Raw genomic sequence first — 24,619 nt, 5'->3', positions numbered from 1 at the left:
TACACACGAGCAGTCAGGTCAGAGGTACACACGAGCAGTCAGGTCAGAGGTACACACGAGCAGTCAGGTCAGAGGTACACACGAGCAGTCAGGTCAGAGGTACACACGAGCTGTCAGCTGACGGAATTCAAAGAAAACAAATGTCACAGCTTGCAGACTCATTCTTGTTTCTCAGAAAGGGCTGAACATTTTTAATAAAGATCAATTGAAAAAAGATTTTTAGCCCAAAATGATTAAAATGCAATCATAGCAAATGCCCCAAAAGGTGTCCATAGCCTTTGACTTATTACTTCTTAGTTAGACTACTGGGGAGTGCATTAGATAGAGTGCTCCTCTAATAGTTTGCGTCAGATCATATATTTGGGGCCTCCCTCACGTAGTCTGTGGAGTACTGCATGACTAGGCCTTCTCTGTTACCTGCAGCCCAATTTCCTTATTCTTATTTAGATCTAGGAGTGATTTCATTTCCCGTTTTGCTTCGGTTCCGCTTTATAAAAAGGGGACTGAAGTTTCTATGTCCTTATCTGTGTCGTCAATAAGAATCAGGGACTTCGGGGGTTTCTAGGAGAGATGAGACGTGGGGTGTATAGTGAAATTGGCCATATCTAGATTACTGTTCTGTCCGTTACTACTAGATGGTGTAGTAGGTCCAGGGGTGGAGTACAGATGCACATGCCTTTGGTATACTAGTGGATATCCCGAATTTAGCTGGAGTGCATGGTGCGCTGTGATCGAGCCTGCCTTGTACTGCTGATGTTTGGCCTTTATAGCTTGATATCTTTCCAGAAAAGTGGTCAGAGATAGCTTTGGATTCCAGAGAGTATGTATCTTCCAGGCAACTAAAGGCTCCTACCTGAAAAGCAGGTATGCTTGAGCAGGGGTGCACCACCGATGAGGCCAGGTGAGGCAATCGCCTCAGGCAGCACCACGTAGGGACAATAGGGGGGGCAGCGAAAGGGCCATCGGCAATGAGCGATTTCATTCTGGCAAAGGGGTTGGGTTAAGAAATTGGCATTGGCGGGGGGTGCAGTTTCAGTTTTTATATCAGGCAACAGAAAGGCTAAGTGCACCCCTGTGCTTGAGTTGTCAGGTGGGTTTCTAGGCTTGCGGTTTGAGTAAGTCAGAATGATTCAGATGGTTATCAAAATGCAGAGCCTCTGGGGATATGTGGATTGTTGTTCTTTGCTAGGATTGTCTTAGCAATATAGAGTGTTAGTTGGTACTAAATGTCCAGCATTAGGATTGTACGGTTTATTAAACTGTTGGAAGATACATGTCGTGGATTCATGTTGGTTTCTCCCCTGTGTGACATCTCTGATGAACCTTAAGCTGGTTTTTAGTAATAAAATTTTCCCCACATTCTGAGCATGAATACGGCTTCTCTACTGTGTGAATTCTCTCATGCCTCAAAACTTGTGATTCATACATAAAACATATTCCACATTCTGAGCACGAATATGGCTTTTCTCCTGTGTGAATTCTCTGATGTCTAAGAAGACTTGCTTTATCTGTAAAACATTTCCCACATTCAGAACAGGAATACGGCTTCTCTCCTGTGTGATGTCGCCGATGCTTGACAAGACCTGATTTATCTGTAAAGCATTTCCCACATTCTGAACATGAATATGGCTTCTCTCCTGTGTGAATTCTCTGATGAATTCTGAGGTTGTCTTTAGTAATAAAACCTTTTCCACATTCGGAACATAAATATGGTTTTTCTCCTGTGTGACTTCTCTGATGGACCTCGAGCATGTTTTTAGTAATAAAACATTTCCCACATTCTGAGCATGAATATGGCCTCTCTCCTGTGTGAATTCTTCTGTGTTTATATAGATTTGAGAGGTTTGTATACAGTTTTCCACATTCCCCACACTGATGCCTTTTACCCCCCAGGGTATATGTGGTCACCTGTGATTGGTCAGGAAAAGGTTCCTCATTATTAGAATTATTTGATAGATATAGATTTGTGGTAATCTGTGATTGGTCAGGAGAAGGTTCCTCATGATTAGGAGAATCGTACGATAGGTCTGTACTGTGAAGTCCTAGATGTACATTACAAGTGATTAGGTTTTCTTCTGAAGAACGCTGCCTGATATCTTCATCTACTACTTTATAATCTAGTGATAAGTTTATGACGTTCTCTTCTGAAGAGCACTGCCTGATATCTTCATCTTCTACTTCATAATTTAGTGATAAGGTTGGGAGGTTTTCTTCTGAAGAGCACGGCCTGATATTTTCATCTTGTACTTTATAATCTAGTGGTAAGGTTGGGAGGTTTTCTTCTGAAGAGTGCGGCCTGATATCTTCATCTTCTACTTTATAATCTAGTGATAAATTTATGATGTTTTCTCCTGAAGAGCGTGGCCTGATATCGTCATCTTCTACTTTATAATCTAGTGATAAGGTTGGGAGGTTTTCTTCTGAAGAGCGAGGCCTGATATCTTCATCTTCTACTTTATAATCTAGTGATAAGGTTGGGAGGTTTTCTTCTGAAGAGCGAGGCCTGATATCTTCATCTTCTACTTTATAATCTAGTGATAAGGTTGGGAGGTTTTCTTCTGAAGAGCGAGGCCTGATATCTTCATCTTCTACTTTATAATCTAGTGATAAGGTTGGGAGGTTTTCTTCTGAAGAGCGAGGCCTGATATCTTCATCTTCTACTTTATAATCTAGTGATAAGGTTGGGAGGTTTTCTTCTGAAGAGCGCGGCCTGATATCTTCATCTTCTACTTTATAATCTGGAGATAACATGCCCTCAGAGTTCTTTCTAGGAATTTCTGTTAAGATTAAAAAATGTTTAGTTTTTTATCCAAACCACAATGTAGACACATTTATAACCTTTCTACTAGGCTGGAAGCACACATGCAGTTTTTGATTAAGATACAAATAAGTAGTACAAGTCCTTCCTTTATATTGCCTCTTCAATTCAAATCCACTCCTTGCTTTGGGTAAAAAAAAAAAAAACATTACAGAGCAAAGCATGCTGAGATTGGTTCGGAAACCCAACAGAAAGCTGATGACAACAGGAAGTTCTGCATGTAAACATCCTACCAGGATGCAGGGATACTAAAAAGAAAGGAGAGGGAAAATTCTGACATAAAAAACAGGCATATGTGCCAACGAGGTATTGGAGGTACTCTAGGCAGGTAAAAAATGTCATTACTAAAATGGAGAATCACTTTAATAACCAAATTGTTCCATTCTGAGAACAGGGAGGCAGAAGTGAAGGTAGATTATCAGCTCACGCAGGTTATAGCTGAAGTTCATAGGACTTCAGGTAGAGGGTAGAAAGCAGCATGATAGAAAAGTAAAAAAGATGAAACACCCAGAGCGGAGCGTCCTCTGGTTCATTTATACTTTGTGGACTCTCAATACCAAGAAGGCGTCCCCTATTATATTTCTCAATGGACACGATCCTGAGGAATCCTGTGTGGATATAAGGGACTTTTCCTTCTGAAGGAACCCTATCATTTCCTTTGAATCTCGTTTGCATCAAGTCTGTTAAATAACTTTCTTTGTAGCTTTTAGCAATAAAATAGTGGAGTGACCTCTACCCTCCAACCTGCTGTAAGTGCATTTTTCTTCTTCCATATAATTACCAGGATCAGAGCCCGCCCGCAGCGCCCGGGTACATTCACCCACCGCTATACTGGAAACTTAGTGTCCTGACATCTAGCAGCATATGGTATGGTGTTCTAGGCTTCCGAGAGAGTTCAGTAATAACTGCATTATTTGGGGGTCACCTACAAGTTTTAAATCCAAAAAAGTAATCTGACAGGGGTCACGAGAAAAAGTAAATGTAACAGCGGCTGCTGTGCGCCGCTGTTCCACTGCTTACCACCGCGGTCCTGGGCGCCGTGCTCAGCGGTAATCTGTGGCCAGAGCTTCCCATTCACTGCTGCAGCTCTGGGCTCTGTTTGTGTAGGTGCTGTGGTTCTGAGGATCCGTTCCACAGTTTCATCTCAGCCCTGGCCACAGCATGCTTGCTGCTGGCTTTTTGCAGCACTTCTTAAAGGGTCAGCGTGCATCACTTCCTGGGTTTTATGGGTCAGGTCATGTGACCTCACTGACAAATCCCACCCCCCATGCACATATATAAGTGGCTCAGCCCCCTTCCCAGATGCCTCAGTGTCAAGGTCCTTTTGTTTGTTAAAGATCCTGATACTCAGGTGTGTTCCTGACTTGTACTTCATTCCTTGATTCTGCTAACCGTCTGATCCCTGCCTGCTTGCCTTGACTCTCCTGTTGCCGATCTGGATTGCCTGACCTGTACCACCTGCCCGGACCTTTTGCCTGTCTGACTACACCTCTGCCTCATCCTTCGGTCCTGCACGGTTGCTGCTGGTAATGACTCCACCTGCCTGACTACGCTTGTACTTCTGGTACTTTTCTCAAGTACCTCCTTGTCCACCTGGACCAGCTACCTTGTGTACCTATCCTCCTCAAGAGGTAGCGACCTGGTGTACCCCTCGGGAAAGTCTATCCCCACCATCAGGGGTATTGTGAAGAATCGAGGAGTTCACTTAGACAATGCCCTTAGAGGAGGTAGGACACGTGGCACAGTGGGTTCACACCCGCTGGTTCGTGACAGTAAAATACAAAATCAATAATCCGAGGTACGGTCGCTACATCCCCTTTTCTAAAAGAGTAAAAGATCATCGATGTAGCGACTGCACCACACCACATAGTATGAGAGGGTTATTAGCAGCAAAAATATGGGACTCCCCCTACCAGGCCATACAGAATATGGCCAAATTGGCGGGTGGGAAAAATCCTACCCCCAATGGACATCCACAAGTTTGGAAATAGGATATAAAATTAAAGGCCTGTGGATATCTGGAGACCAAGGAATTTGTGTGTGTGTGTGTGGTGGGGGGTTACTTTACCTCTTTGTGTATTAATACCACCTTTCTTGCTGGATTTGCGCTTCCCTATCCCACAGTACTAACTGTTTGTGTTTTTTTTTTTATATTTTTGGCGCGTCATATATTGTTACCACACAGTGGTTTGTGCCCTTTTAGTGGTTGGCTGTCTTGTTTGTGGGTCAGCATGATAACAGTGATAACACATTTTATATATATATTTTTTAATACTTTAAATAAAAAATAAAAAAAAATTCTTTATATCGCCATATTCCGACCCCCTAAACTTTTTTTTTATATTTATGTCTATAGAGCTCAGTGAGGGCTCATTCATTCCTGGGTGATCTTTAGGTCTCACTGATACCAGTTTGGCGTGTGTATGACTTTTTGATAACGTTTCATTCAATTTTTTTTTATGTGAAGCAACGAAAAAACACTGAATTGGATATTTAGATTTTTTTCCATTATCCATACATGATGAGTATGTTGTTTTAATTGTTTGAACGATGTCAATGATGTTTATTTATTTCTTGTTTATTTCTCTTTAATATAGGAAAGGGGGCGATTTACATTTATATATATATATTTTTTATTTTATTTATTTTTTTACGTCCCCGTAGGGGACTTGAACATGTGATTGTCTGATCTCTTCTCCCATGGACTCCAAGAATTAACATTGCAGTCTATGGTAGATTAGCTATGTTCTTATCTGCCACAGGAACTGAAAGGCTACGGCCAGACAGAGTATTTTGGAAGAGGTTTTCAGGCAGATCTGCCTGCAGTTTTTCCAAAGTCAAAAGTGGATTTGAAAGAAACAGAAATATAAAAGGAAGAATTTATACTTCTCTTTCCTGGTGAATCCACTTCTGGCTTTGGCTGAAAAAAGACTCTGTGTTGACCTACCCAAAGGCTCCCTTGATCTCGACTGCTCAGATTCGATGGACGCAACTGACCACGGCATCTGAGGGGTTGAATGTCCATGATCGGTGATGCTGCCGATCATAGACATTGCTTCCCGATGTCTGCTGCGTATGTTTAAACCATGGACTTCTGCTGTATATGTACAGAAATCAGTGGTTAAATATTGTAAGAATCAACCTGTCACTACACGGTTACTACACGCAGCAATCAGTTTAAAGCGTCGTCCTTTTTAATTCCCTGTAGCACCACGGACGTCCTGTACAAGAGGGTGACTGGAGGCCTTTGGGATTATGACAGTTAACACACGTCACCCACAAGTCTGTCCTCCATTTCCAGTATGTCCACCATGTACACGTCTTTCCTGGAACGCGTTAAAGGGAGGATATACAGTACAGACCAAACGTTTGCACACACCTTCTCATTCAAAGAGTTTTCTTTATTTTCATGACTATGAAAATTGTAGATTCACACTGAAGGCATCAAAACTTTGAGTTAACACATGTGGAATTATATACATAACAAACAAGTGTGAAACAACTGAAAATATGTCATATTCTAGGTTCTTCAAAGTAGCCACCTTTTGCTTTGATTACTGCTTTGCACACTCTTGGCATTCTCTTGATGAGCTCCAAAAGGTAGTCACCTGAAATGGTCTTCACTTCACAGGTGTGCCCTGTCAGGTTTAATAAGCGGGATTTCTTGCCTTATAAATGGGGTTGGGACCAACAGTTGCGTTGTGGAGAAGTCAGGTGGATACACAGCTGATAGTCCTACTGAATAGACTGTTAGAATTTGTATTATGGCAAGAAAAAAGCAGCTAAGTAAAGAAAAACGAGTGGCCATCATTACTTTAAGAAATGAAGGTCAGTCAGTCCGAAAAATTGGGAAAACTTTGAAAGTGTCCCCAAGTGCAGTCACAAAAACCATCAAGCCCTACAAAGAAACTGGCTCACATGCGGACCGCCCCAGGAAAGGAAGACCAAGAGTCACCTCTGCTGCGGAGGATAAGTTCATCCGAGTCACCAGCCTCAGAAATCGCAGGTTAACAGCAGCTCAGATTAGAGACCAGGTCAATGCCACACAGAGTTCTAGCAGCAGACACATCTCTAGAACAACTGCTAAGAGGAGACTGTGTGAATCAGGCCTTCATGGTAGAATATCTGCTAGGAAACCACTGCTAAGGACAGGCAACAAGCAGAAGAGACTTGTTTGGGCTAAAGAACACAAGGAATGGACATTAGACCAGTGGAAATCTGTGCTTTGGTCTGATGAGTCCAAATTTGAGATCTTTGGTTCCAACCACCGTGCCTTTGTGCGACACAGAAAAGGTGAACGGATGGACTCTACATGCCTGGTTCCCACCATGAAGCATGGAGGAGGAGGTGTGATGGTGTGGGGGTGCTTTGCTGGGGACACTGTTGGGGATTTATTCTAAATTGAAGGCATACTGAACCAGCATGGCTACCACAGCATCTTGCAGCGGCATGCTATTCCATCCGGTTTGCGTTTAGTTGGACCATCATTTATTTTTCAACAGGACAATGACCCCAAACACACCTCCAGGCTGTGTAAGGGCTATTAGACCATGAAGGAGAGTGATGGGGTGCTGCGCCAGATGACCTGGCCTCCACAGTCACCGGACCTGAACCCAATCGAGATGGTTTGGGGTGAGCTGGACCGCAGAGTGAAGGCAAAAGGGCCAACAAGTGCTAAGCATCTCTGGGAACTCCTTCAAGACTGTTGGAAGAGCATTTCAGGTGACTACCTCTTGAAGCTCATCAAGAGAATGCCAAGAGTGTGCAAAGCAGTAATCAAAGCAAAAGGTGGCTACTTTGAAGAACCTAGAATATGACATATTTTCAGTTGTTTCACACTTTTTTGTTATGTATATAATTCCACATGTGTTAATTCATAGTTTTGATGCCTTCAGTGTGAATCTACAATTTTCATAGTCCTAAAAAAAATGAAAACTCTTTCAATGAGAAGGTGTGTCCAAACTTTTGGTCTGTACTGTATATACTTCTTTCTATGCTATGATTAAGAGCGTAATGAAAGCTTAAAATGCGTAAGTGTTTTTAATGTTATTTGTTTCCATGAATTAAATAAAAATTTTACGAATTGCTGGATACTGTGTCATCTGTGGACCTCACAAGGCCTCGCAGGACTCGCTCAGCTAAATGTAATGACACCGTTCACTTAGCGATCCGTTGTGTCAGTCTGGAGATAATGAAGATTTCATCTATATGCGAATGAGCGGTTCAGTGCACTGAGGGTGGTCCATGGCACTCTGTGCACCTCCTGCTTCCTCTGCCGGCCCCTCCCTCTCCTTTTAGATTGGCAGGGCCTCTTCAGATGACTATTGAGAAGTCAACTAACCTCTTGGCTCCACATGATCTCATGATGGGGGGTGATGGGGTGAGATACGGAGCTTCCTCCCTCATTCTAACCATTTCGATGCTGTGATCAGCACTGACAGTAGCATCTAAGAGGCTAAACTGCCGGTCCGGCATTAACTCTGATCCCAGCAGTGACAGCAGAGTGCCAGCTGTATGATAGTATAGGATGGTGTGGACACTGCCACTGTGCGCCAACTACCTACTTCAGTGCTGTCAATGACCGGTGCAGAGCATTACCTGACAATAACCTGGTGACAGATTTCCTTTAAGAAACCCCCTGTCTGTGCTCCACACTGCGGGTCTGGGCAGGAGGCGGGGCCGGCCGGCAGCACAGTGTGCCCTGCTGCTGGGGAATGAGGTGAGTATATGGAGTTTATTATTTTTACTGCCTGTGTAGGGGGTCACAATCCTGGGCATATTACTGCGAGGGGGCATATATCTAGTATAACTACTGTGAGGGGACACATATCTGGTATAACTACTGTGAGGGGGCACATATCTGGTATAACTACTGTGAGGGGACCCATATCTGGTATAACTACTGTGAGGGGACCCATATCTAGTCATAACTACTGTGAGGAGGCACATATCTGGTCATAACTACTGTGAGGGGACCCATATCTAGTCATAACTACTGTGAGGGAGCACATATCTGGTCATAACTACTGTGAGGGGCACATATCTGGTATAACTACTGTGAGGGGGCACATATCTGGTATAACTACTGTGAGGGGACACATATCTGGTATAACTACTGTGAGGGGACACATATCTGGTATAACTACTGTGAGGGGACACATATCTGGTATAACTACTGTGAGGGGACACATATCTGGTATAACTACTGTGAGGGGACACATATCTGGTATAACTACTGTGAGGGGCTACTGTGAGGGGACACATATCTGGTCATAACTACTGTGAGGGGACACATATCTGGTATAACTACTGGCATAACTACTGTGAGGAGGCACATATCTGGTCAAATCTACTGTGAGGGGGCACATATCTGGTATAACTACTGTGAGGGGGCACATATCTGGTATAACTACTGTGAGGAGGCACATATCTGGTCATGACTACTGTGAGGGGACACATATCTGGTATAACTACTGTGAACGAGAACATATGTGGTATAACTACAGCGAGGAGGCACATATCTGGGCATAACTATTGTGAGGGGACACAAATCTGGTCATAACTACTGTGAGGGGACACATATCTGGTATAACTACTGGCATAACTACTGTGAGGAGGCACATATCTGGTCATAACTACTGTGAGGGGGCACATATCTGGTATAACTACTGTGAGGGGGCACATATCTGGTATAACTACTGTGAGGAGGCACATATCTGGTATAACTACTGTGAGGAGGCACATATCTGGTATAACTACTGTGAACGAGAACATATGTGGTATAACTACAGCGAGGAGGCACATATCTGGGCATAACTATTGTGAGGGGACACAAATCTGGTCATAACTACTGTGAGGGGACACAAATCTGGTATAACTACTGTGAGGGGACACAAATCTGGTATAACTACTGTGAGGGGACACAAATCTGGTATAACTACTGTGAGGGGACACATATCTGGTATAACTACTGTGAGGGGGCACATATCTGGTATAACTACTGTGAGGGGGCACATATCTGGGCATAACTACTGTGAGGGGGCACATATCTGGTATAACTACTGTGAGGGGGCACATATCTGGTATAACTACTGTGAGGGGGCACATATCTGGTATAACTACTGTGAGGGGGCACATATCTGGTATAACTACTGTGAGGGGGCACATATCTGGTATAACTACTGTGAGGGGGCACATATCTGGTATAACTACTGTGAGGGGGCACATATCTGGGCATAACTACTGTGAGGGGGCACATATCTGGGCATAACTACTGTGAGGGGACACATATCTGGTATAACTACTGTGAGGGGCAAATATCTGGTATAACTACTGTAAGGGGCACATATCTGGTATAACTACTGTGAGGGGGCACATATCTGGGCATAACTACTGTGAGGGGACACATATCTGGTATAACTACTGTGAGGGGGCACATATCTGGTATAACTACTGTGAGGGGGCACATATCTGGTATAACTACTGTGAGGGGGCACATATCTGGTATAACTACTGTGAGGAGGCACATATCTGGTCATGACTACTGTGAGGGGACACATATCTGGTATAACTACTGTGAACGAGAACATATGTGGTATAACTACAGCGAGGAGGCACATATCTGGGCATAACTATTGTGAGGGGACACAAATCTGGTCATAACTACTGTGAGGGGACACAAATCTGGTATAACTACTGTGAGGGGACACAAATCTGGTATAACTACTGTGAGGGGACACAAATCTGGTATAACTACTGTGAGGGGACACAAATCTGGTATAACTACTGTGAGGGGACACATATCTGGGCATAACTACTGTGAGGGGGCACATATCTGGGCATAACTACTGTGAGGGGACACATATCTGGTATAACTACTGTGAGGGGACACATATCTGGTATAACTACTGTGAGGGGACACATATCTGGTATAACTACTGTGAGGGGACACATATCTGGTATAACTACTGTGAGGGGGCACATATCTGGTATAACTACTGTGAGGGGGCACATATCTGGTATAACTACTGTGAGGGGGCACATATCTGGTATAACTACTGTGAGGGGGCACATATCTGGGCATAACTACTGTGAGGGGACACATATCTGGTATAACTACTGTGAGGGGCAAATATCTGGTATAACTACTGTAAGGGGCACATATCTGGTATAACTACTGTGAGGGGGCACATATCTGGGCATAACTACTGTGAGGGGACACATATCTGGTATAACTACTGTGAGGGGGCACATATCTGGTATAACTACTGCGAGGGGGCACATATCTGGGCATAACTACTGTGAGGGGACACATATCTGGTATAACTACTGTGAGGGGCAAATATCTGGTATAACTACTGTAAGGGGCACATATCTGGTATAACTACTGTGAGGGGACACATCTGGTATAACTACTGTGAGGGGGCACATTTCTTGTATAACTACTGTGAGGGGCACATTTCTTGTATAACTACTGTGAGGGGGCACATTTCTGGGCATAACTACTGTAAGGGGGCACATTTCTGGGCATAACTACTGTGAGGGGCACATATCTGGGTATAACTACTGTGAATGGGGCATAATGATGGCATAACTACTGTGTGGTGGCATAAAGGGGGTTAAGGGGGAAAAATTACTATGTGGGAAGCATTTAGGGGACTGGGTGGGATTAGGTGCGTAGTTATGTTTTGGGCAGTGTTAGAGCTGTGGCCTAGTGCAGGAAACATTTGCTTTGCGCACGGCACATAATGCTCTCCTTAAATAGTTGGGAGGTATGCATTACTACTGCTGCCTATGGCGGTGTGATACAGAGACAGCGGAGCAGAAGCTCCTGTCTCCATGTGCAGTCTATGGGCAGACATGATAGCAGCTCAGAGACAGCTGAGAATTACAGACAGAGACGGCAGAGAATTACAGACAGAGACAGCAGAGAATTACAGACAGAGACAGCAGAGAATTACAGACAGAGACAGCAGAGAATTACAGACAGAGACAGCAGAGAATTACAGACAGAGACAGCTGGGAATTACAGACAGAGACAGCAGAGAATTACAGACAGAGACAGCTGGGAATTACAGACAGAGACAGCTGGGAATTACAGACAGAGACAGCAGAGAATTACAGACAGAGATAGCTGGGAATTACAGACAGAGACAGCAGAGAATTACAGACAGAGACAGCTGGGAATTACAGACAGAGACAGCAGAGAATTACAGACAGAGACAGCTGGGAATTACAGACAGAGACAGCTGGGAATTACAGACAGAGACAGCTGGGAATTACAGACAGAGACAGCCGGGAATTACAGACAGAGACAGCCGAGAGTTACAGACAGAGACGGCAGAGAATTACAGACAGAGGCGGCAGAGAATTACAGACAGAGGCGGCAGAGAATTACAGACAGAGACGGCAGAGAATTACAGACAGAGACGGCAGAGAATTACAGACAGAGGCGGCAGAGAATTACAGACAGAGACGGCAGAGAATTACAGACAGAGACGGCAGAGAATTACAGACAGAGGCGGCAGAGAATTACAGACAGAGGCGGCAGAGAATTACAGACAGAGGCGGCAGAGAATTACAGACAGAGGCGGCAGAGAATTACAGACAGAGGCGGCAGAGAATTACAGACAGAGGCGGCAGAGAATTACAGACAGAGGCGGCAGAGAATTACAGACAGAGGCGGCAGAGAATTACAGACAGAGGCGGCAGAGAATTACAGACAGAGGCGGCAGAGAATTACAGACAGAGACGGCAGAGAATTACAGACAGAGACGGCAGAGAATTACAGACAGAGGCGGCAGAGAATTACAGACAGAGACGGCAGAGAATTACAGACAGAGGCGGCAGAGAATTACAGACAGAGGCGGCAGAGAATTACAGACAGAGGCGGCAGAGAATTACAGACAGAGGCGGCAGAGAATTACAGACAGAGGCGGCAGAGAATTACAGACAGAGGCGGCAGAGAATTACAGACAGAGGCGGCAGAGAATTACAGACAGAGGCGGCAGAGAATTACAGACAGAGGCGGCAGAGAATTACAGACAGAGACGGCAGAGAATTACAGACAGAGACGGCAGAGAATTACAGACAGAGACGGCAGAGAATTACAGACAGAGACAGCAGAGAATTACAGACAGAGACAGCAGAGAGAAAACTGTTCTATTATGGGCCGGACATTCCATAAAATGCGGAATGCAGGCAGCTTTTTTGGTGTTTTATTTTTTTTGCGCGGTATCGAATGGTATCGAGTATCGCAATACTTTTTTATGGTATCGAAACCGAATCAAAATTTTGGAATCACAACAACCCTAGTGTGTGTAATGCCATCCGCACATCCATACCTCAGCGCTATATAAGTGCATAAAATAATTACATCCATGGCTCTGCTGCAGGAACATCCACATTCTGATACCCAGGATGGACTTCAGGAGCGGAAACCTCTACAACAAACCAGCAGTACAGTAAAGCGAGGAACGTGTGTGTGGAGCTCAGGATCGGCCGCTGATCAGGGACGTCTGTCACCCCCTCAGGCTGCCCGATTCACCTGCACCCCCCATGTCACCCCACTCCTATGTATCCTGGAGCAGATCCTCAGAGTAAGAGAAAGCGGAGCCCATGACATATTGTGGAGCCTCCGCAGCTAGAACACTCCGGGCCGTACATCTACTGCTAGAAGACACATGTCCGCTCTGACAGGACGACCGACTGGAGGAGGAGAGAGAAGAGCCCGGTGATCCCACCTTCTCCTCCAGTCACACATAGCACCTTGTGTCTTCTCTGCTTGTGGAGTGACTAGAGGATCCCAGACATGAAGGGAGGAGAACTACTGGAAAGCGACTATGGAATAAGGATGTGTTCACACCACGTCTGAGCCTTCCATCAGAGGTAGATATCAGGAGGGTTTCCTCCTCACCTTGACAGTTCTTACCTGGTGATGTCAGAGGCCGGGGACCCTCCATCATGGCCTCCTTGTACAGATCCTGGTGTCCTTCTATATACTCCCACTCCTCCATGGAGAAATAGACCGCCACATCCTGACACCTTACAGGAACCTGACAACACAATGACACCGTCATCACCCAGACCCCTCCAGTGCTGTTACTGGAGAATTTCCCAGCATTCCCAGAAGTGTCACCTCTCCAGTCAGCAGCTCCATCATCTTGTGGGTGAGTTCTAGGATCTTCTGCTCATGTATCATGGCAGGAGGCTCTGTGATGGGGGTCCTGCTCCACCCTCCTGACTCATAGATGATGGGAGTCCCCCCCGATGTCTTCTTCACTATGGTGTAATCCTGTGGATGGAGAGAGACACTTAGGGAAAGAAATTCCTTCCTGACTCCAGATCTACACTCAGAATCCCTCCCTGGATCATGGCCCCATCTCCAGTAATCTAGTCACTAGAAGCTGGAATATTATTACCCTCCAGACCTCCAGGCCCCTTCTGGACTCTTCTAGAGAATCCCCCATGACTCCTTCCTCTGGCAGAGAGCTCCATAGTCTCACTGCTCTTACAGTAAAGACTCCTCTTCTATGTTGGTGGAGAAACCTTCTTTCCTCTAGACGTAGTGGAGGCCTCCTTGTTATAGTCCAGTATCATCTAGATGTCAGACTAGTGGTAGAAATCCTCCCTCCAGGCCACACTCCGGCATCTCCTCCTCTGCTTCCTCTCCTCCTGGGTACAACGTGCCTACTTACCTTCTCATGGCTCCTACAACATGACTATTGGTCTCCATGATCCATCACTGACCATACTGGTGGCTGATCTTCAGGTTCTCCGTCACTTGGAAGGTCTGGGGGACGTTGTCCAGGACCCTGGACTCTTCCTATCACTTCCTATGATGGATTCTCCTTCCCGATGTCTGACTTGTTACAGAATACAATAAAGAGGAGGGAAATCTAGAAAAGTTTACCTCTCCGCTCAGCAGGGAGATGATCTCCAAGGTGAGGTCTAATATTCTTCTGCTGATCTCCTTCCTGTCCATCCTTGGTGGTCATTCAGGAGAAGAGGAGAGAACTGGAGGAGCTGGAGGCTTCTAGTACTGCAGGCGCCTTTATGAGGAGAGGAGAGGCTGGAAATCCTCCAGGGACAAGAGCATTAGTGAGATCCAGAACCGCACTTACTGCTCCTGGAGAGACCCCGCTTCTCAGAGCCCCCAGCACCGGGGATAAAGGGGGATTCTGGAGAAATGGCTGATACCAGAGAGAAGAAGAGGCTCCAGACACCACAGCAGTGACTACCGACCAGGACCTGCTCTGTATCTGCTGCACTGCAAGAGCTGAAGGACCTGGGATGATGTCACTGTCATGTGATCAGTGCAGGGGGTGGAGCTCATCAGTGGAGAGAAGGACCTGAGATGATGTCACTGTCATGTGATCAGTGCAGGGGGTGGAGCTCAGCAGTGGAGAGAAGTAGTGCTGAAGGACCTGGGATGATGTCCCCGTCATGTGATCAGGAGGGGCGGAACCGAGCGGTGGAGAGATGAGAACAGACTTCTGTGAAGGAAATTTTAACTCTTAGTGTACTGGCTCTGCAGAGACTGGATATACTGTGGTGTAATGCTCTGCAGAGACCGGATATACTGGGTGTAATGCTCTGCAGAGACTGGATATACTGGGGTGTCCATTGCGGGATCATGCTCCGTGTGTGAGCGTGATCCTCCGTTCTGGACTTGCAGCAGCGCAGGGCAGTATACTGATTTATAATGCTGTGTGTCTCTGCCTGACCTTACCGACCCTAATAGATATTTCTCTTTTAAGCTATGACACGGGATATTAAGCCACGTTACTTACCGTTATTTAGAGTTGTTTTCTATACCCTCACCATCATAGGTACTATTAGTGGAGTTTGACCGCACACGTTATTATGTGTCTACCCCCCAACGCTGTCTTTAGACCGTCTGTTTTAGTTTCATGGTTATATTGGTTTTTCTTTTTACATTGTATTGATCATGGAGCGCATCGGTGCCTGTCACACACATGCTAACCTGGTGGAGAAGGCTGCAGATCATCTTACATTTGCCTCCTTCAATGTGAAACGGAGCCATGTGTTCCAGATATTGAAAACCTCTCCCTTTCCAGCAGTGGTATCATTCGAGCTCTGATCGGACGGCCACTAGGGGGCGCCGCATAGGCCTCCATAGGAATGTTCCATTCACAAATACTGCAGATCTCACAGACCCTGAGGCATCTGCTGCTGAGGGGCCCGGTGGGCAATGCTGAAACTACACTACGTAACCTATATGCACCTAACAAGGGCCCGGCTACATGGCTGAGACGCTTATTATTGGGGGAGACTTTAACCTCACGCTTAACCCATTATTAGACTCTTCTAAGCAGAAATCCGTGATATCTTACAGAGCCTTGAGAGGAATACAACACAAATTTCGAGATTTAGCTGTTGGCGATGTTTGGCGATCTCTGCATGCCGACTGCAGGGATTACACCTTTTATTCGAATGCCCACCGGTCCTATCAGCGATTGCACTACTTCTTCATCAGCAACAGACGCCTCACAAGGTCATAGATGCCGATATTCTCTGCATAGCCGTGTCTGACCATGCGCCTATCACCTTCACATTGGCCCTCCATGAACTACCTCAGAGGGACTGGACACGGAGACTCCATGCAACCCTATTAGATACACCGGACACCGTGCAGAAATTATCCAGCAAAATCTACAGTTATTCTTCAGAGAACATGTCGCCCGAAGTATCTTGGGCCTCTATCTGGGAGGCGCACAAATCGGTAATAAGAGGCGAATTCATAGCCCTGGGTACACACTTGAAGAAGCGTAGGATGCTTCAAATCTCTACATTACCAAAAAGGAGAGTGTGCACAAGAGGTCTATGGCCATAAGAGATCATCTCTTAAAGACCTCCTTAACATAGAAGCCGCACGCGCCTACCTCAGGGTTAAACATAAACACTATGCACATGGGGAACACGGCAATGAGATCATGACCGCCCCAGTCAAAAAACGCCGCGAGCAATCCCATATTACACAAATACGTGTCTCACAGACACTAGAGATATAGCTTCTCTTTCTATCAGGCGCTCTATAACCTACACCCACATGAGTCACCTGTGGAACTAGATGCCGGGCAGATCAAGGCTAAGCAATCCCTTACTTCCCTCCACCTTCCTACACTAGCGGCTGACCATATAGCATAACGGTTAGCCCCTATTTCCCTACAAGAAATACAAAAGGCTGTGAAGAGTACCCCCTAGGTAAGAGCCCGGGACCTGATGGCCTTCCAATATTCTATTACAAGAGATTCTTTCCAGTAATAGGCTAGGCTATCACAATACTTCAATACTTGATAAATGGAACCACCCCAGCCAAACAAGCTTTAGAAGCCCATATTGTGGTCCTCCCCAAACCTGGGAAGGATCAAGAACTCCCATCCAGCTATAGACCCATCTCGCTTTCAAACTCAGACACCAAGTTATGGGCTAAGATACTGGTCGCTAGGATATCGCCACTGCTAAATGGGCTGATCTCCCCTGAGCAAATGGCTTTGTTGGGGGGAGGTGTCACGACAAGTGGGGATAAGAGGAACACCAAGAAAACAAACAACAACAGGTAAACAGACTAGGACCCAAAGCTAGGGAGGAGGGAAAGGTAACCTCCTAACAATCCCTGAGCCTCTCCCTGACTGCTGACAGTATGAGCAAGTCCTGATGGTGAACGAACTCATACGCTGGAACCTAAGCCCAGCTGACACTGTAGCAAACCCTAACTTAGGGGGAGGGGAATGAGACAGCCACTACCTTCCACCGTGAAGGGACCAGCGTCTCCCTGAGACCTAGAAGCAACACACGCACAAAGGAGAAAACAGGAGGACTCGGCTTGAGCGGGAAGTAGAGGATCCACAAACAGCCAGTATAGAACTCCAGAAGGAAAATAACAACCGCAAAGTCAGCAGTAAGAGGCGGACTTAAATAGAGCCTCCTAAACAGCTAACGAGTAGAACCCGTGGAGAGGTGGGATCCTGCCCACAACAACAAACAGAAGGGAAACACAGAAAGACCTGTCAGATAGACTCACATGCTGCAAGTCTATCCGATCTTCTCAGATCTCTCACAGGGCAGACAGTGATAGGAGGGAGTGCATGGACAGTACCTTCAGAGTCATTCAGGCCATGGAATATGCCACTCGCCATGGATCTAAACTAGCCTTGCTAGAAGGCTTTTGACAGGGTTGACTGGAAGTACATGGAACTAGTCCTCCATAGGTTTGGGTTTGCTCCTCAATTCATATCTGTGGTGCTGTCCTTGTACTCCTCTCCGCATGCAAGAGTTAGGGTCAGTGGAATACTTTCCCCATCATTTGCCATATGCAGAGGCACGAGGCAAGGCTGCCCCCTTTCGCCCACACTCTTCATTCTCTCCCTGGAAATGCTTATACAAGCTATTCGACCGGACACCTTTATTTTAGGTCACCCATCAGGTCGCATTCCTTGCAGACAACATGCTCCTTTTCTTAACAGATCCCACAAAGGCCTTTCCGGCGCTGATCTCCCTGTTGGACAAATTCGGCCAACTATCCAACTTTAAAATGAACTTATCAGAGTGGACATCACTAGGTATCAATATCCCTAGGGAGGAGATCTCAGCTTTTGCACACTCCTTTCCCTTTCAGTGGGCATTGACCTCACCGAAATACCTTGGGGTTCATATCCCTAAAAAATCTTGATCTACTGTTCAAATTAAACTACCCCCCTCTACAATCTGAGATTAGGACCCAGCTGCATAGCCTGGACATCCCGTTCATGTCATGGATGGGCAGGAAAAACCTTGTCAAAAATGGCCCCTAAAATACTGTATATCCTCCAAACTGTACCTATATTTTTAGCTAACAGCTTTCTTTTGGCTGTGCGTCGGTTATTTTTTACAATTTATATGGAAACATACTACACCTCGAATTGCATATACTACTCTATGCCTGCCCAAAAGACTAGCGGGCTATATTATAAGGCAATCCAATTGAGGCTTCATTCCAAACTACTGTTCTCCATTGACAAAAAGTTAGGATGCCATCTAGCTTCCACTCTGCTGACTGCCCCTGAATACGCTAGGCTATGGCAGGCGCATACTTCCCAGCCTTCAACCCCTCCCCCCTCCACATCCCTCAAGGGGGTGTTCCATAATTGGCCATCACTGAGTTCTCCTCCGGAGCTGTGGCACACACCTTCTTTATTCATGCCAACACATCTTATTCCCTATGTAGTAGACACGACATACGCAGATGACCTGGGAATCTGGGTGGGGCTCGGAGACGTTCAAGTGGGCGACCTGTTACAGGGGAGGAAGAGCCCTACGTTTTCTGAATTGCAAAAAATCGCTAAAGCGAAGAACTGGACCCACTTACAGTGCTCACACTTCAGCAGGTTGAGTGGGCTGTTCCTGCAGGACATCGGGGCTGATCATGCTCCCACATGGTATGAAACAATGGCTATGACTGCTTTGCCCCGCAAAGGTATAATCTCACTCAGTTACAATAAAATTTGGGAAAATAATTCTCCGTCGAAACCTACATACATACTGAAATGAGAAAAATAACTTGACAGGACCTTCTCAGAGTCCGAGGTCTCCCAGATTTTAATACGCTCACATGGCACCTCTAGGTGTATTCGCATACAGGAAAATAAGCTTGTCACTAGGTGGTACAGAACCCCTGACGTCTTGCACAGATTACACCCTACTCGACCTGCGGAGTGCTGGAGATGCCTTACAGAACGTGGTTCTGCACTACATATATGGTGGCAATGCTCTTTAATGCTTCCTTTTTGGAAAAAAATCAATGATGCCATCAATCAAATCTGTACCCCTTCCATTACTCTCACCCCCACCCTGGTGCTTCTCAACTTACCTGGCATCTCCTGTCCTGTCTCCAAACATGACTTACCCTCTCTTCTCATTATGGCAGCCAAACTACTAATACCTCTACACTGGCTATGCATGGTCACTCCCTCTTTGGGATAATGGGTGAGGAAAGTGCAGGAAATGTTCTGATTGGAAGAGTTCTCCAGTTGGGAATCGCATACACATGACAAGTTTCACAAACGATGGTCTCCTTGGACCTCCTGGCTCAACTCTAGGAGCAATCTTCCTAACACAACCTCGGATGTGGCGGAAGCCCTGACACCGACACCATCATCCCTCCCGCCATGAGCCTTTTAACACTGCTGTCTCTCTCAGATCTGAAAAATACTGCAGAAAACACGAAATGGATTCCTGATGAAAATCACCTACTCTTAAACGGATGTCTTGCACCATCTGTGACAAACATTTCTGAGTAAGTGGTGCGGAGTCAATTGCAAACACAGGAATATTTTTTTTAATAATGCAATTGTAGTTAACCCATGCATACGGACGAACTGACCATCAACTAGGTTAACCCCTGCCCCACTGTCAATAAACACCTCAGTTCCCACCGTTTTGGACTCTAGCGTCACCTCAGCAGACAGGAGAATACGGGTACTACCAGTAAATGATAAAAGTAAGTTTTCTGACTCCCCACCCCTAGAGTAAGATGAGAACTAAACTTTTTTTTCTTTTTCTTTTCACCTTGACGCTGAACGTAAGGACAAACATTAACAAAATGTCCGCTTTTTCCACAGAAAAAACATACCCCAGGGGTAGCTCCCCCTAACTGCATAGGTTCATCACCAGACTCAGGAGTCTCTCCACCCAAAGTGTCAAAGGAAGCCGCCACGTTATATGATGATTCGTCCTGAGAGGGAGGGACCTTAGATCTCTCTCTCAGGCGTCTATCAATACGTATGGCAAGGGACATAGCTGCTTCCAATGAATCAGGATTTTCGTGAAAAGCCAACGCGTCCGTTAGCCTCTCGGATAATCCCTGACAGAATTGGGTATGTAGAGCTGGATCATTCCACTCCGTATCTGTAGCCCATCTCCTAAATTCAGAGCAATAGATCTCCGCAGAACGCTCTCCCTGCTGTAAACCACGTAACTTGGTCTCAGCCAGAGAGATCCGATCCGGGTCATCGTAGATAAGACCTAGAGCTCTTGAAAATTAATCTACGGACCAGAGGGACTGTGATCCGGTTGGTTGAGAAAAAGCCCAAGACTGAGCGTCCCCTTTAAGCAACGAAATGATAATACCCTCTCTTTGACTCTCATCCCCAGATGAGAGAGGACGTTACTTAAAGTACAATTTACACGACTCTCTGAACCAAATGAAATTATCACTTCCCCAAAAAAATCTGTCCGGAAGTGCGACCTTAGGTTCAGGATAGGCCTGGTAACTACTACTGGCACCAGCAGCCTGTGGTCTCTGGATCTGCGTGTAGAGGTTGGCTACCTCCAAAGACAGACCCTGCAATTGTCTAGCCAGTGCAACAATAGAATCCATAGCCTCACTGATACAAACAAAACTGACGTTTTTTGGCGGTTGATAATGTCACGGCGCAGTGTAAGATAACTCCACACTGACCACAAGAGAGAAGGGAAAAGGTACTAGGCCTGGAAACTATGGAAAGCCAGTCTCCTAGATCTTCTGACCCCTGTCACAGGAGAGGCCGTGACACTGTCAGTCACTGATAGGACCACTCCCTCAAAGAGGGCAGTCTGTCAATCACTGATAGAATCTCCTGCTCATAGACAGAAGACTGTCAGTCATTGATAGGACCTCCTCCTCTCTGTTAGGACCACCTCTTCATAGAGGACAGCCTGTCAATCACTGATAAGTCCGCCTCCTCATAGAGGGCAGGCTTGTCAATCACTGATAGAACCACATCTTCATAAAGGGAAGTCTGTCAGTCACTGATAGGACCTCCTCCTTATAGAGGGAAGGCTGTCAGTCACTGATAGCCTTCCCTCTATGAGGAGACAGTCCTATCAGTGACTGACAGCCTTCCCTCTATGAGGAGGAGGTCCTGTCAGTCACTGATAGGACTGTCTCCTCATAGAGGGAAGGCTGTCAGTCACTGATAGGACCTCCTCATAGAGGGAAGGTTGTCAGTCACTGATAGGACTGTCTCCTCATAGAGGGAAGGCTGTCAGTCACTGATAGGACCTCCTCCTCATAGAGGGAAGGCTGTCAGTCACTGATAGGACCTCCTCCTTATAGAGGGAAGGCTGTCAGTCACTGATAGGACCTCCTCCTCATAGAGGGAAGGCTGTCAGTCACTGGTAGGAACATCTCCTAATAGAGGCAAGGCTGTCAGTCACTGATAGGACCTCCTCCTTATAGAGGGAAGGCTGTCAGTCACTGATAGGACCTCCTCCTCATAGAGTGAAGGCTGTCAGTCACTGATAGGACCTCCTCCTCATAGGGGGCAGGCTGTCAGTCACTGGTAGGAACATCTCCTAATAGAGGCAAGGCTGTCAGTCACTGATAGGAACTCAAGCTTATAGAGGGCAGGCTTTCAGTCACTGATAGGACCTCCAGCTTATAGAGGGAAGGCTGTCAGTCACTGATAGAATCTCCTGCTCATAGACAGAAGACTGTCAGTCATTGATAGGACCTCCTCCTCTCTGTTAGGACCAACTCTTCATAGAGGGCAGGCTTGTCAATCACTGATAGATCAAGGTAAAAAATCTCATTTTATTCAATATAGATCACATGATTCCCTAGTCAACAGCAATTGCACCCGCAACTACTCCAATATTCACAGCTTCTGTCAATTGTCTGTTACCTGCTGTATATGGTCACATTATCCCCCATTGTGATTCTCCACATTGTAGAGCCCTTTTGTGGCCCCGTCTCCGTGTTCTGTCCCTTTTGAGTCTCACCTGTAATGATCATGTGATTTATATTGAATAAAATGAGATTTTTTTACCTTGTTAAATCCTTGCTCTTTTTTTGTACAAGTTGTAGTAGGTTGGGAAGTGAGGTTCTGTTTTTGGGTTATTGTAGGCTCTAATCACTGATAGAACCACATCCTCATAAAGGGAAGGCTGTCAGTCACTGGTAGGACCACCTCCTCATAGAAGGGAAAGCTGTCAGTCACTGATAGGACCTCCTCCTCATAGAGGGAAGGCTGTCAGTCACTGATAGGATGTCCTCCTCCTAGAGCGAAGGCTGTCAGTCACTGATAGGACCTCCTCCTAGAGGGAAGGCTGTCAGTCACTGATAGGACCTCCTCCTCATAGATGGAAGGCTGTCAATCACTGATAGGACCTCCTCCTCATAGATGGAAGGCTGTCAGTCACTGATAGGACCTCCTCCTCATAGAGGGAAGGCTGTCAGTCACTGATAGGATGTCCTCCTCCTAGAGGGAAGGCTGTCAATCACTGATAGGACTGTCTCCTCATAGAGGGAAGGCTGTCAGTCACTGATAGGATGTCCTCCTCCTAGAGGGAAGGCTGTCAGTCACTGATAGGACCTCCTCCTCATAGATGGAAGGCTGTCAGTCACTGATAGGACCTCCTCCTCCTAGAGGGAAGGCTGTCAGTCACTGATAGGACCTCCTCCTCATAGATGGAAGGCTGTCAATCACTGATAGGACCTCCTCCTCATAGATGGAAGGTTGTCAGTCACTGATAGGACGTCCTCCTCATAGATGGAAGGCTGTCAATCACTGATAGGACCTCCTCCTCATAGATGGAAGGCTGTCAGTCACTGATAGGACGTCCTCCTCATAGATGGAAGGCTGTCAGTCACTGATAGGACCGCCTCCTCATAGATGGAAGGCTGTCAATCACTGATAGGACCTCCTCCTCATAGATGGAAGGCTGTCAGTCACTGATAGGACGTCCTCCTCATAGATGGAAGGCTGTCAGTCACTGATAGGACTGTCTCCTCATAGAGGGAAGGCTGTCAGTCACTGATAGGACCGCCTCCTCATAGAGGGAAGGCTGTCAGTCACTGATAGGACCTCCTAATAGAGGGAAGGCTGTCAGTCACTGATAGGACCTCCTAATAGAGGGAAGGATGTCAGTCACTGATAGGACCTCCTCCTCATAGATGGAAGGCTGTCAGTCACTGATAGGACGTCCTCCTCATAGATGGAAGGCTGTCAGTCACTGATAGGACCGCCTCCTCATAGAAGGGAAAGCTGTCAGTCACTGATAGGACCTCCTCCTCATAGAGGGAAGGCTGTCAGTCACTGATAGGACCTCCTCCTCATAAAGGGAAGGCTGTCAGTCACTGATAGGACCTCCTCCTCATAGAGGGAAGGATGTCAGTCACTGATAGGACCTCCTCCTCATAGAGTGAAGGCTGTCAGTCACCGATAGGATCTCCTCCTCATAGAGGGAAGACTGTCAGTGATTGATAGGACCTCTTAATCATATAGGCAGGGACAGTTTTAGACAAGATGTGGTCCTGGGCAAAATCAAAACTGGGGCCCCAAATCTTGTAATAATATACTAACAACACAGTTACAGTCTGCTGATTCTGGCACTCCATAACAGATTTACACCCCATAAAGCCCCCACAAAACAGATCTGCACCCTCTTGGCCCCAGAAAATGCCACATGCCCCCTCCAAGGAATGAGTTCCCCTCCCTGACAAAAAGCTACAGCAATGGAGCGGGTCGTCATCCATGTACCCCAGGACTGCACACCACTAGACCCCCCCCTCACCCGGCCGCTTGCAGTGTCCATGCCAAAAGGAAACTCTGTCCTATACAAATTTGGTCATGTGACCATTAACCCTATTCCGGCATCCGCCATAAATGTACGGCACATGTCGGGTCTTTAAAGATGGTGTCCGCTCTGGAGAGGAAGTCATAGCAACCGGTTTCATACAGCAGGTACTCGAGGCCAATGTCTGCAATCTGCGTTAATGCTGACTTGGACATTAAACCACTCAGATTCCATTGTCAAATG

At 46.2% G+C, this 24,619-nt stretch overlaps 1 protein-coding gene across 1 annotated transcript; it reads right to left on the bottom strand.

The window, feature by feature from the left end:
- Positions 1-241: 241 nt before the first annotated feature.
- LOC122929222 (oocyte zinc finger protein XlCOF7.1-like) lies at positions 242-13,979 on the bottom strand. The gene is made up of 3 exons (XM_044282729.1): positions 13,956-13,979; positions 13,749-13,872; positions 242-2,777 (listed from the first exon to the last, which is right to left on the bottom strand). The coding sequence occupies exons 1-3, from the start codon at positions 13,977-13,979 to the stop codon at positions 1,285-1,287; spliced, it is 1,641 nt and encodes a 546-aa protein (XP_044138664.1). The 3' UTR covers positions 242-1,284.
- Between the last annotated feature and the right edge of the window lie 10,640 nt (positions 13,980-24,619).

Source organism: Bufo gargarizans, chromosome 2, assembly GCF_014858855.1.
Source record: "Bufo gargarizans isolate SCDJY-AF-19 chromosome 2, ASM1485885v1, whole genome shotgun sequence".
Lineage (NCBI taxonomy): Eukaryota > Metazoa > Chordata > Amphibia > Anura > Bufonidae > Bufo > Bufo gargarizans.
This window is presented reverse-complemented; position numbering and strand designations above follow the sequence as displayed.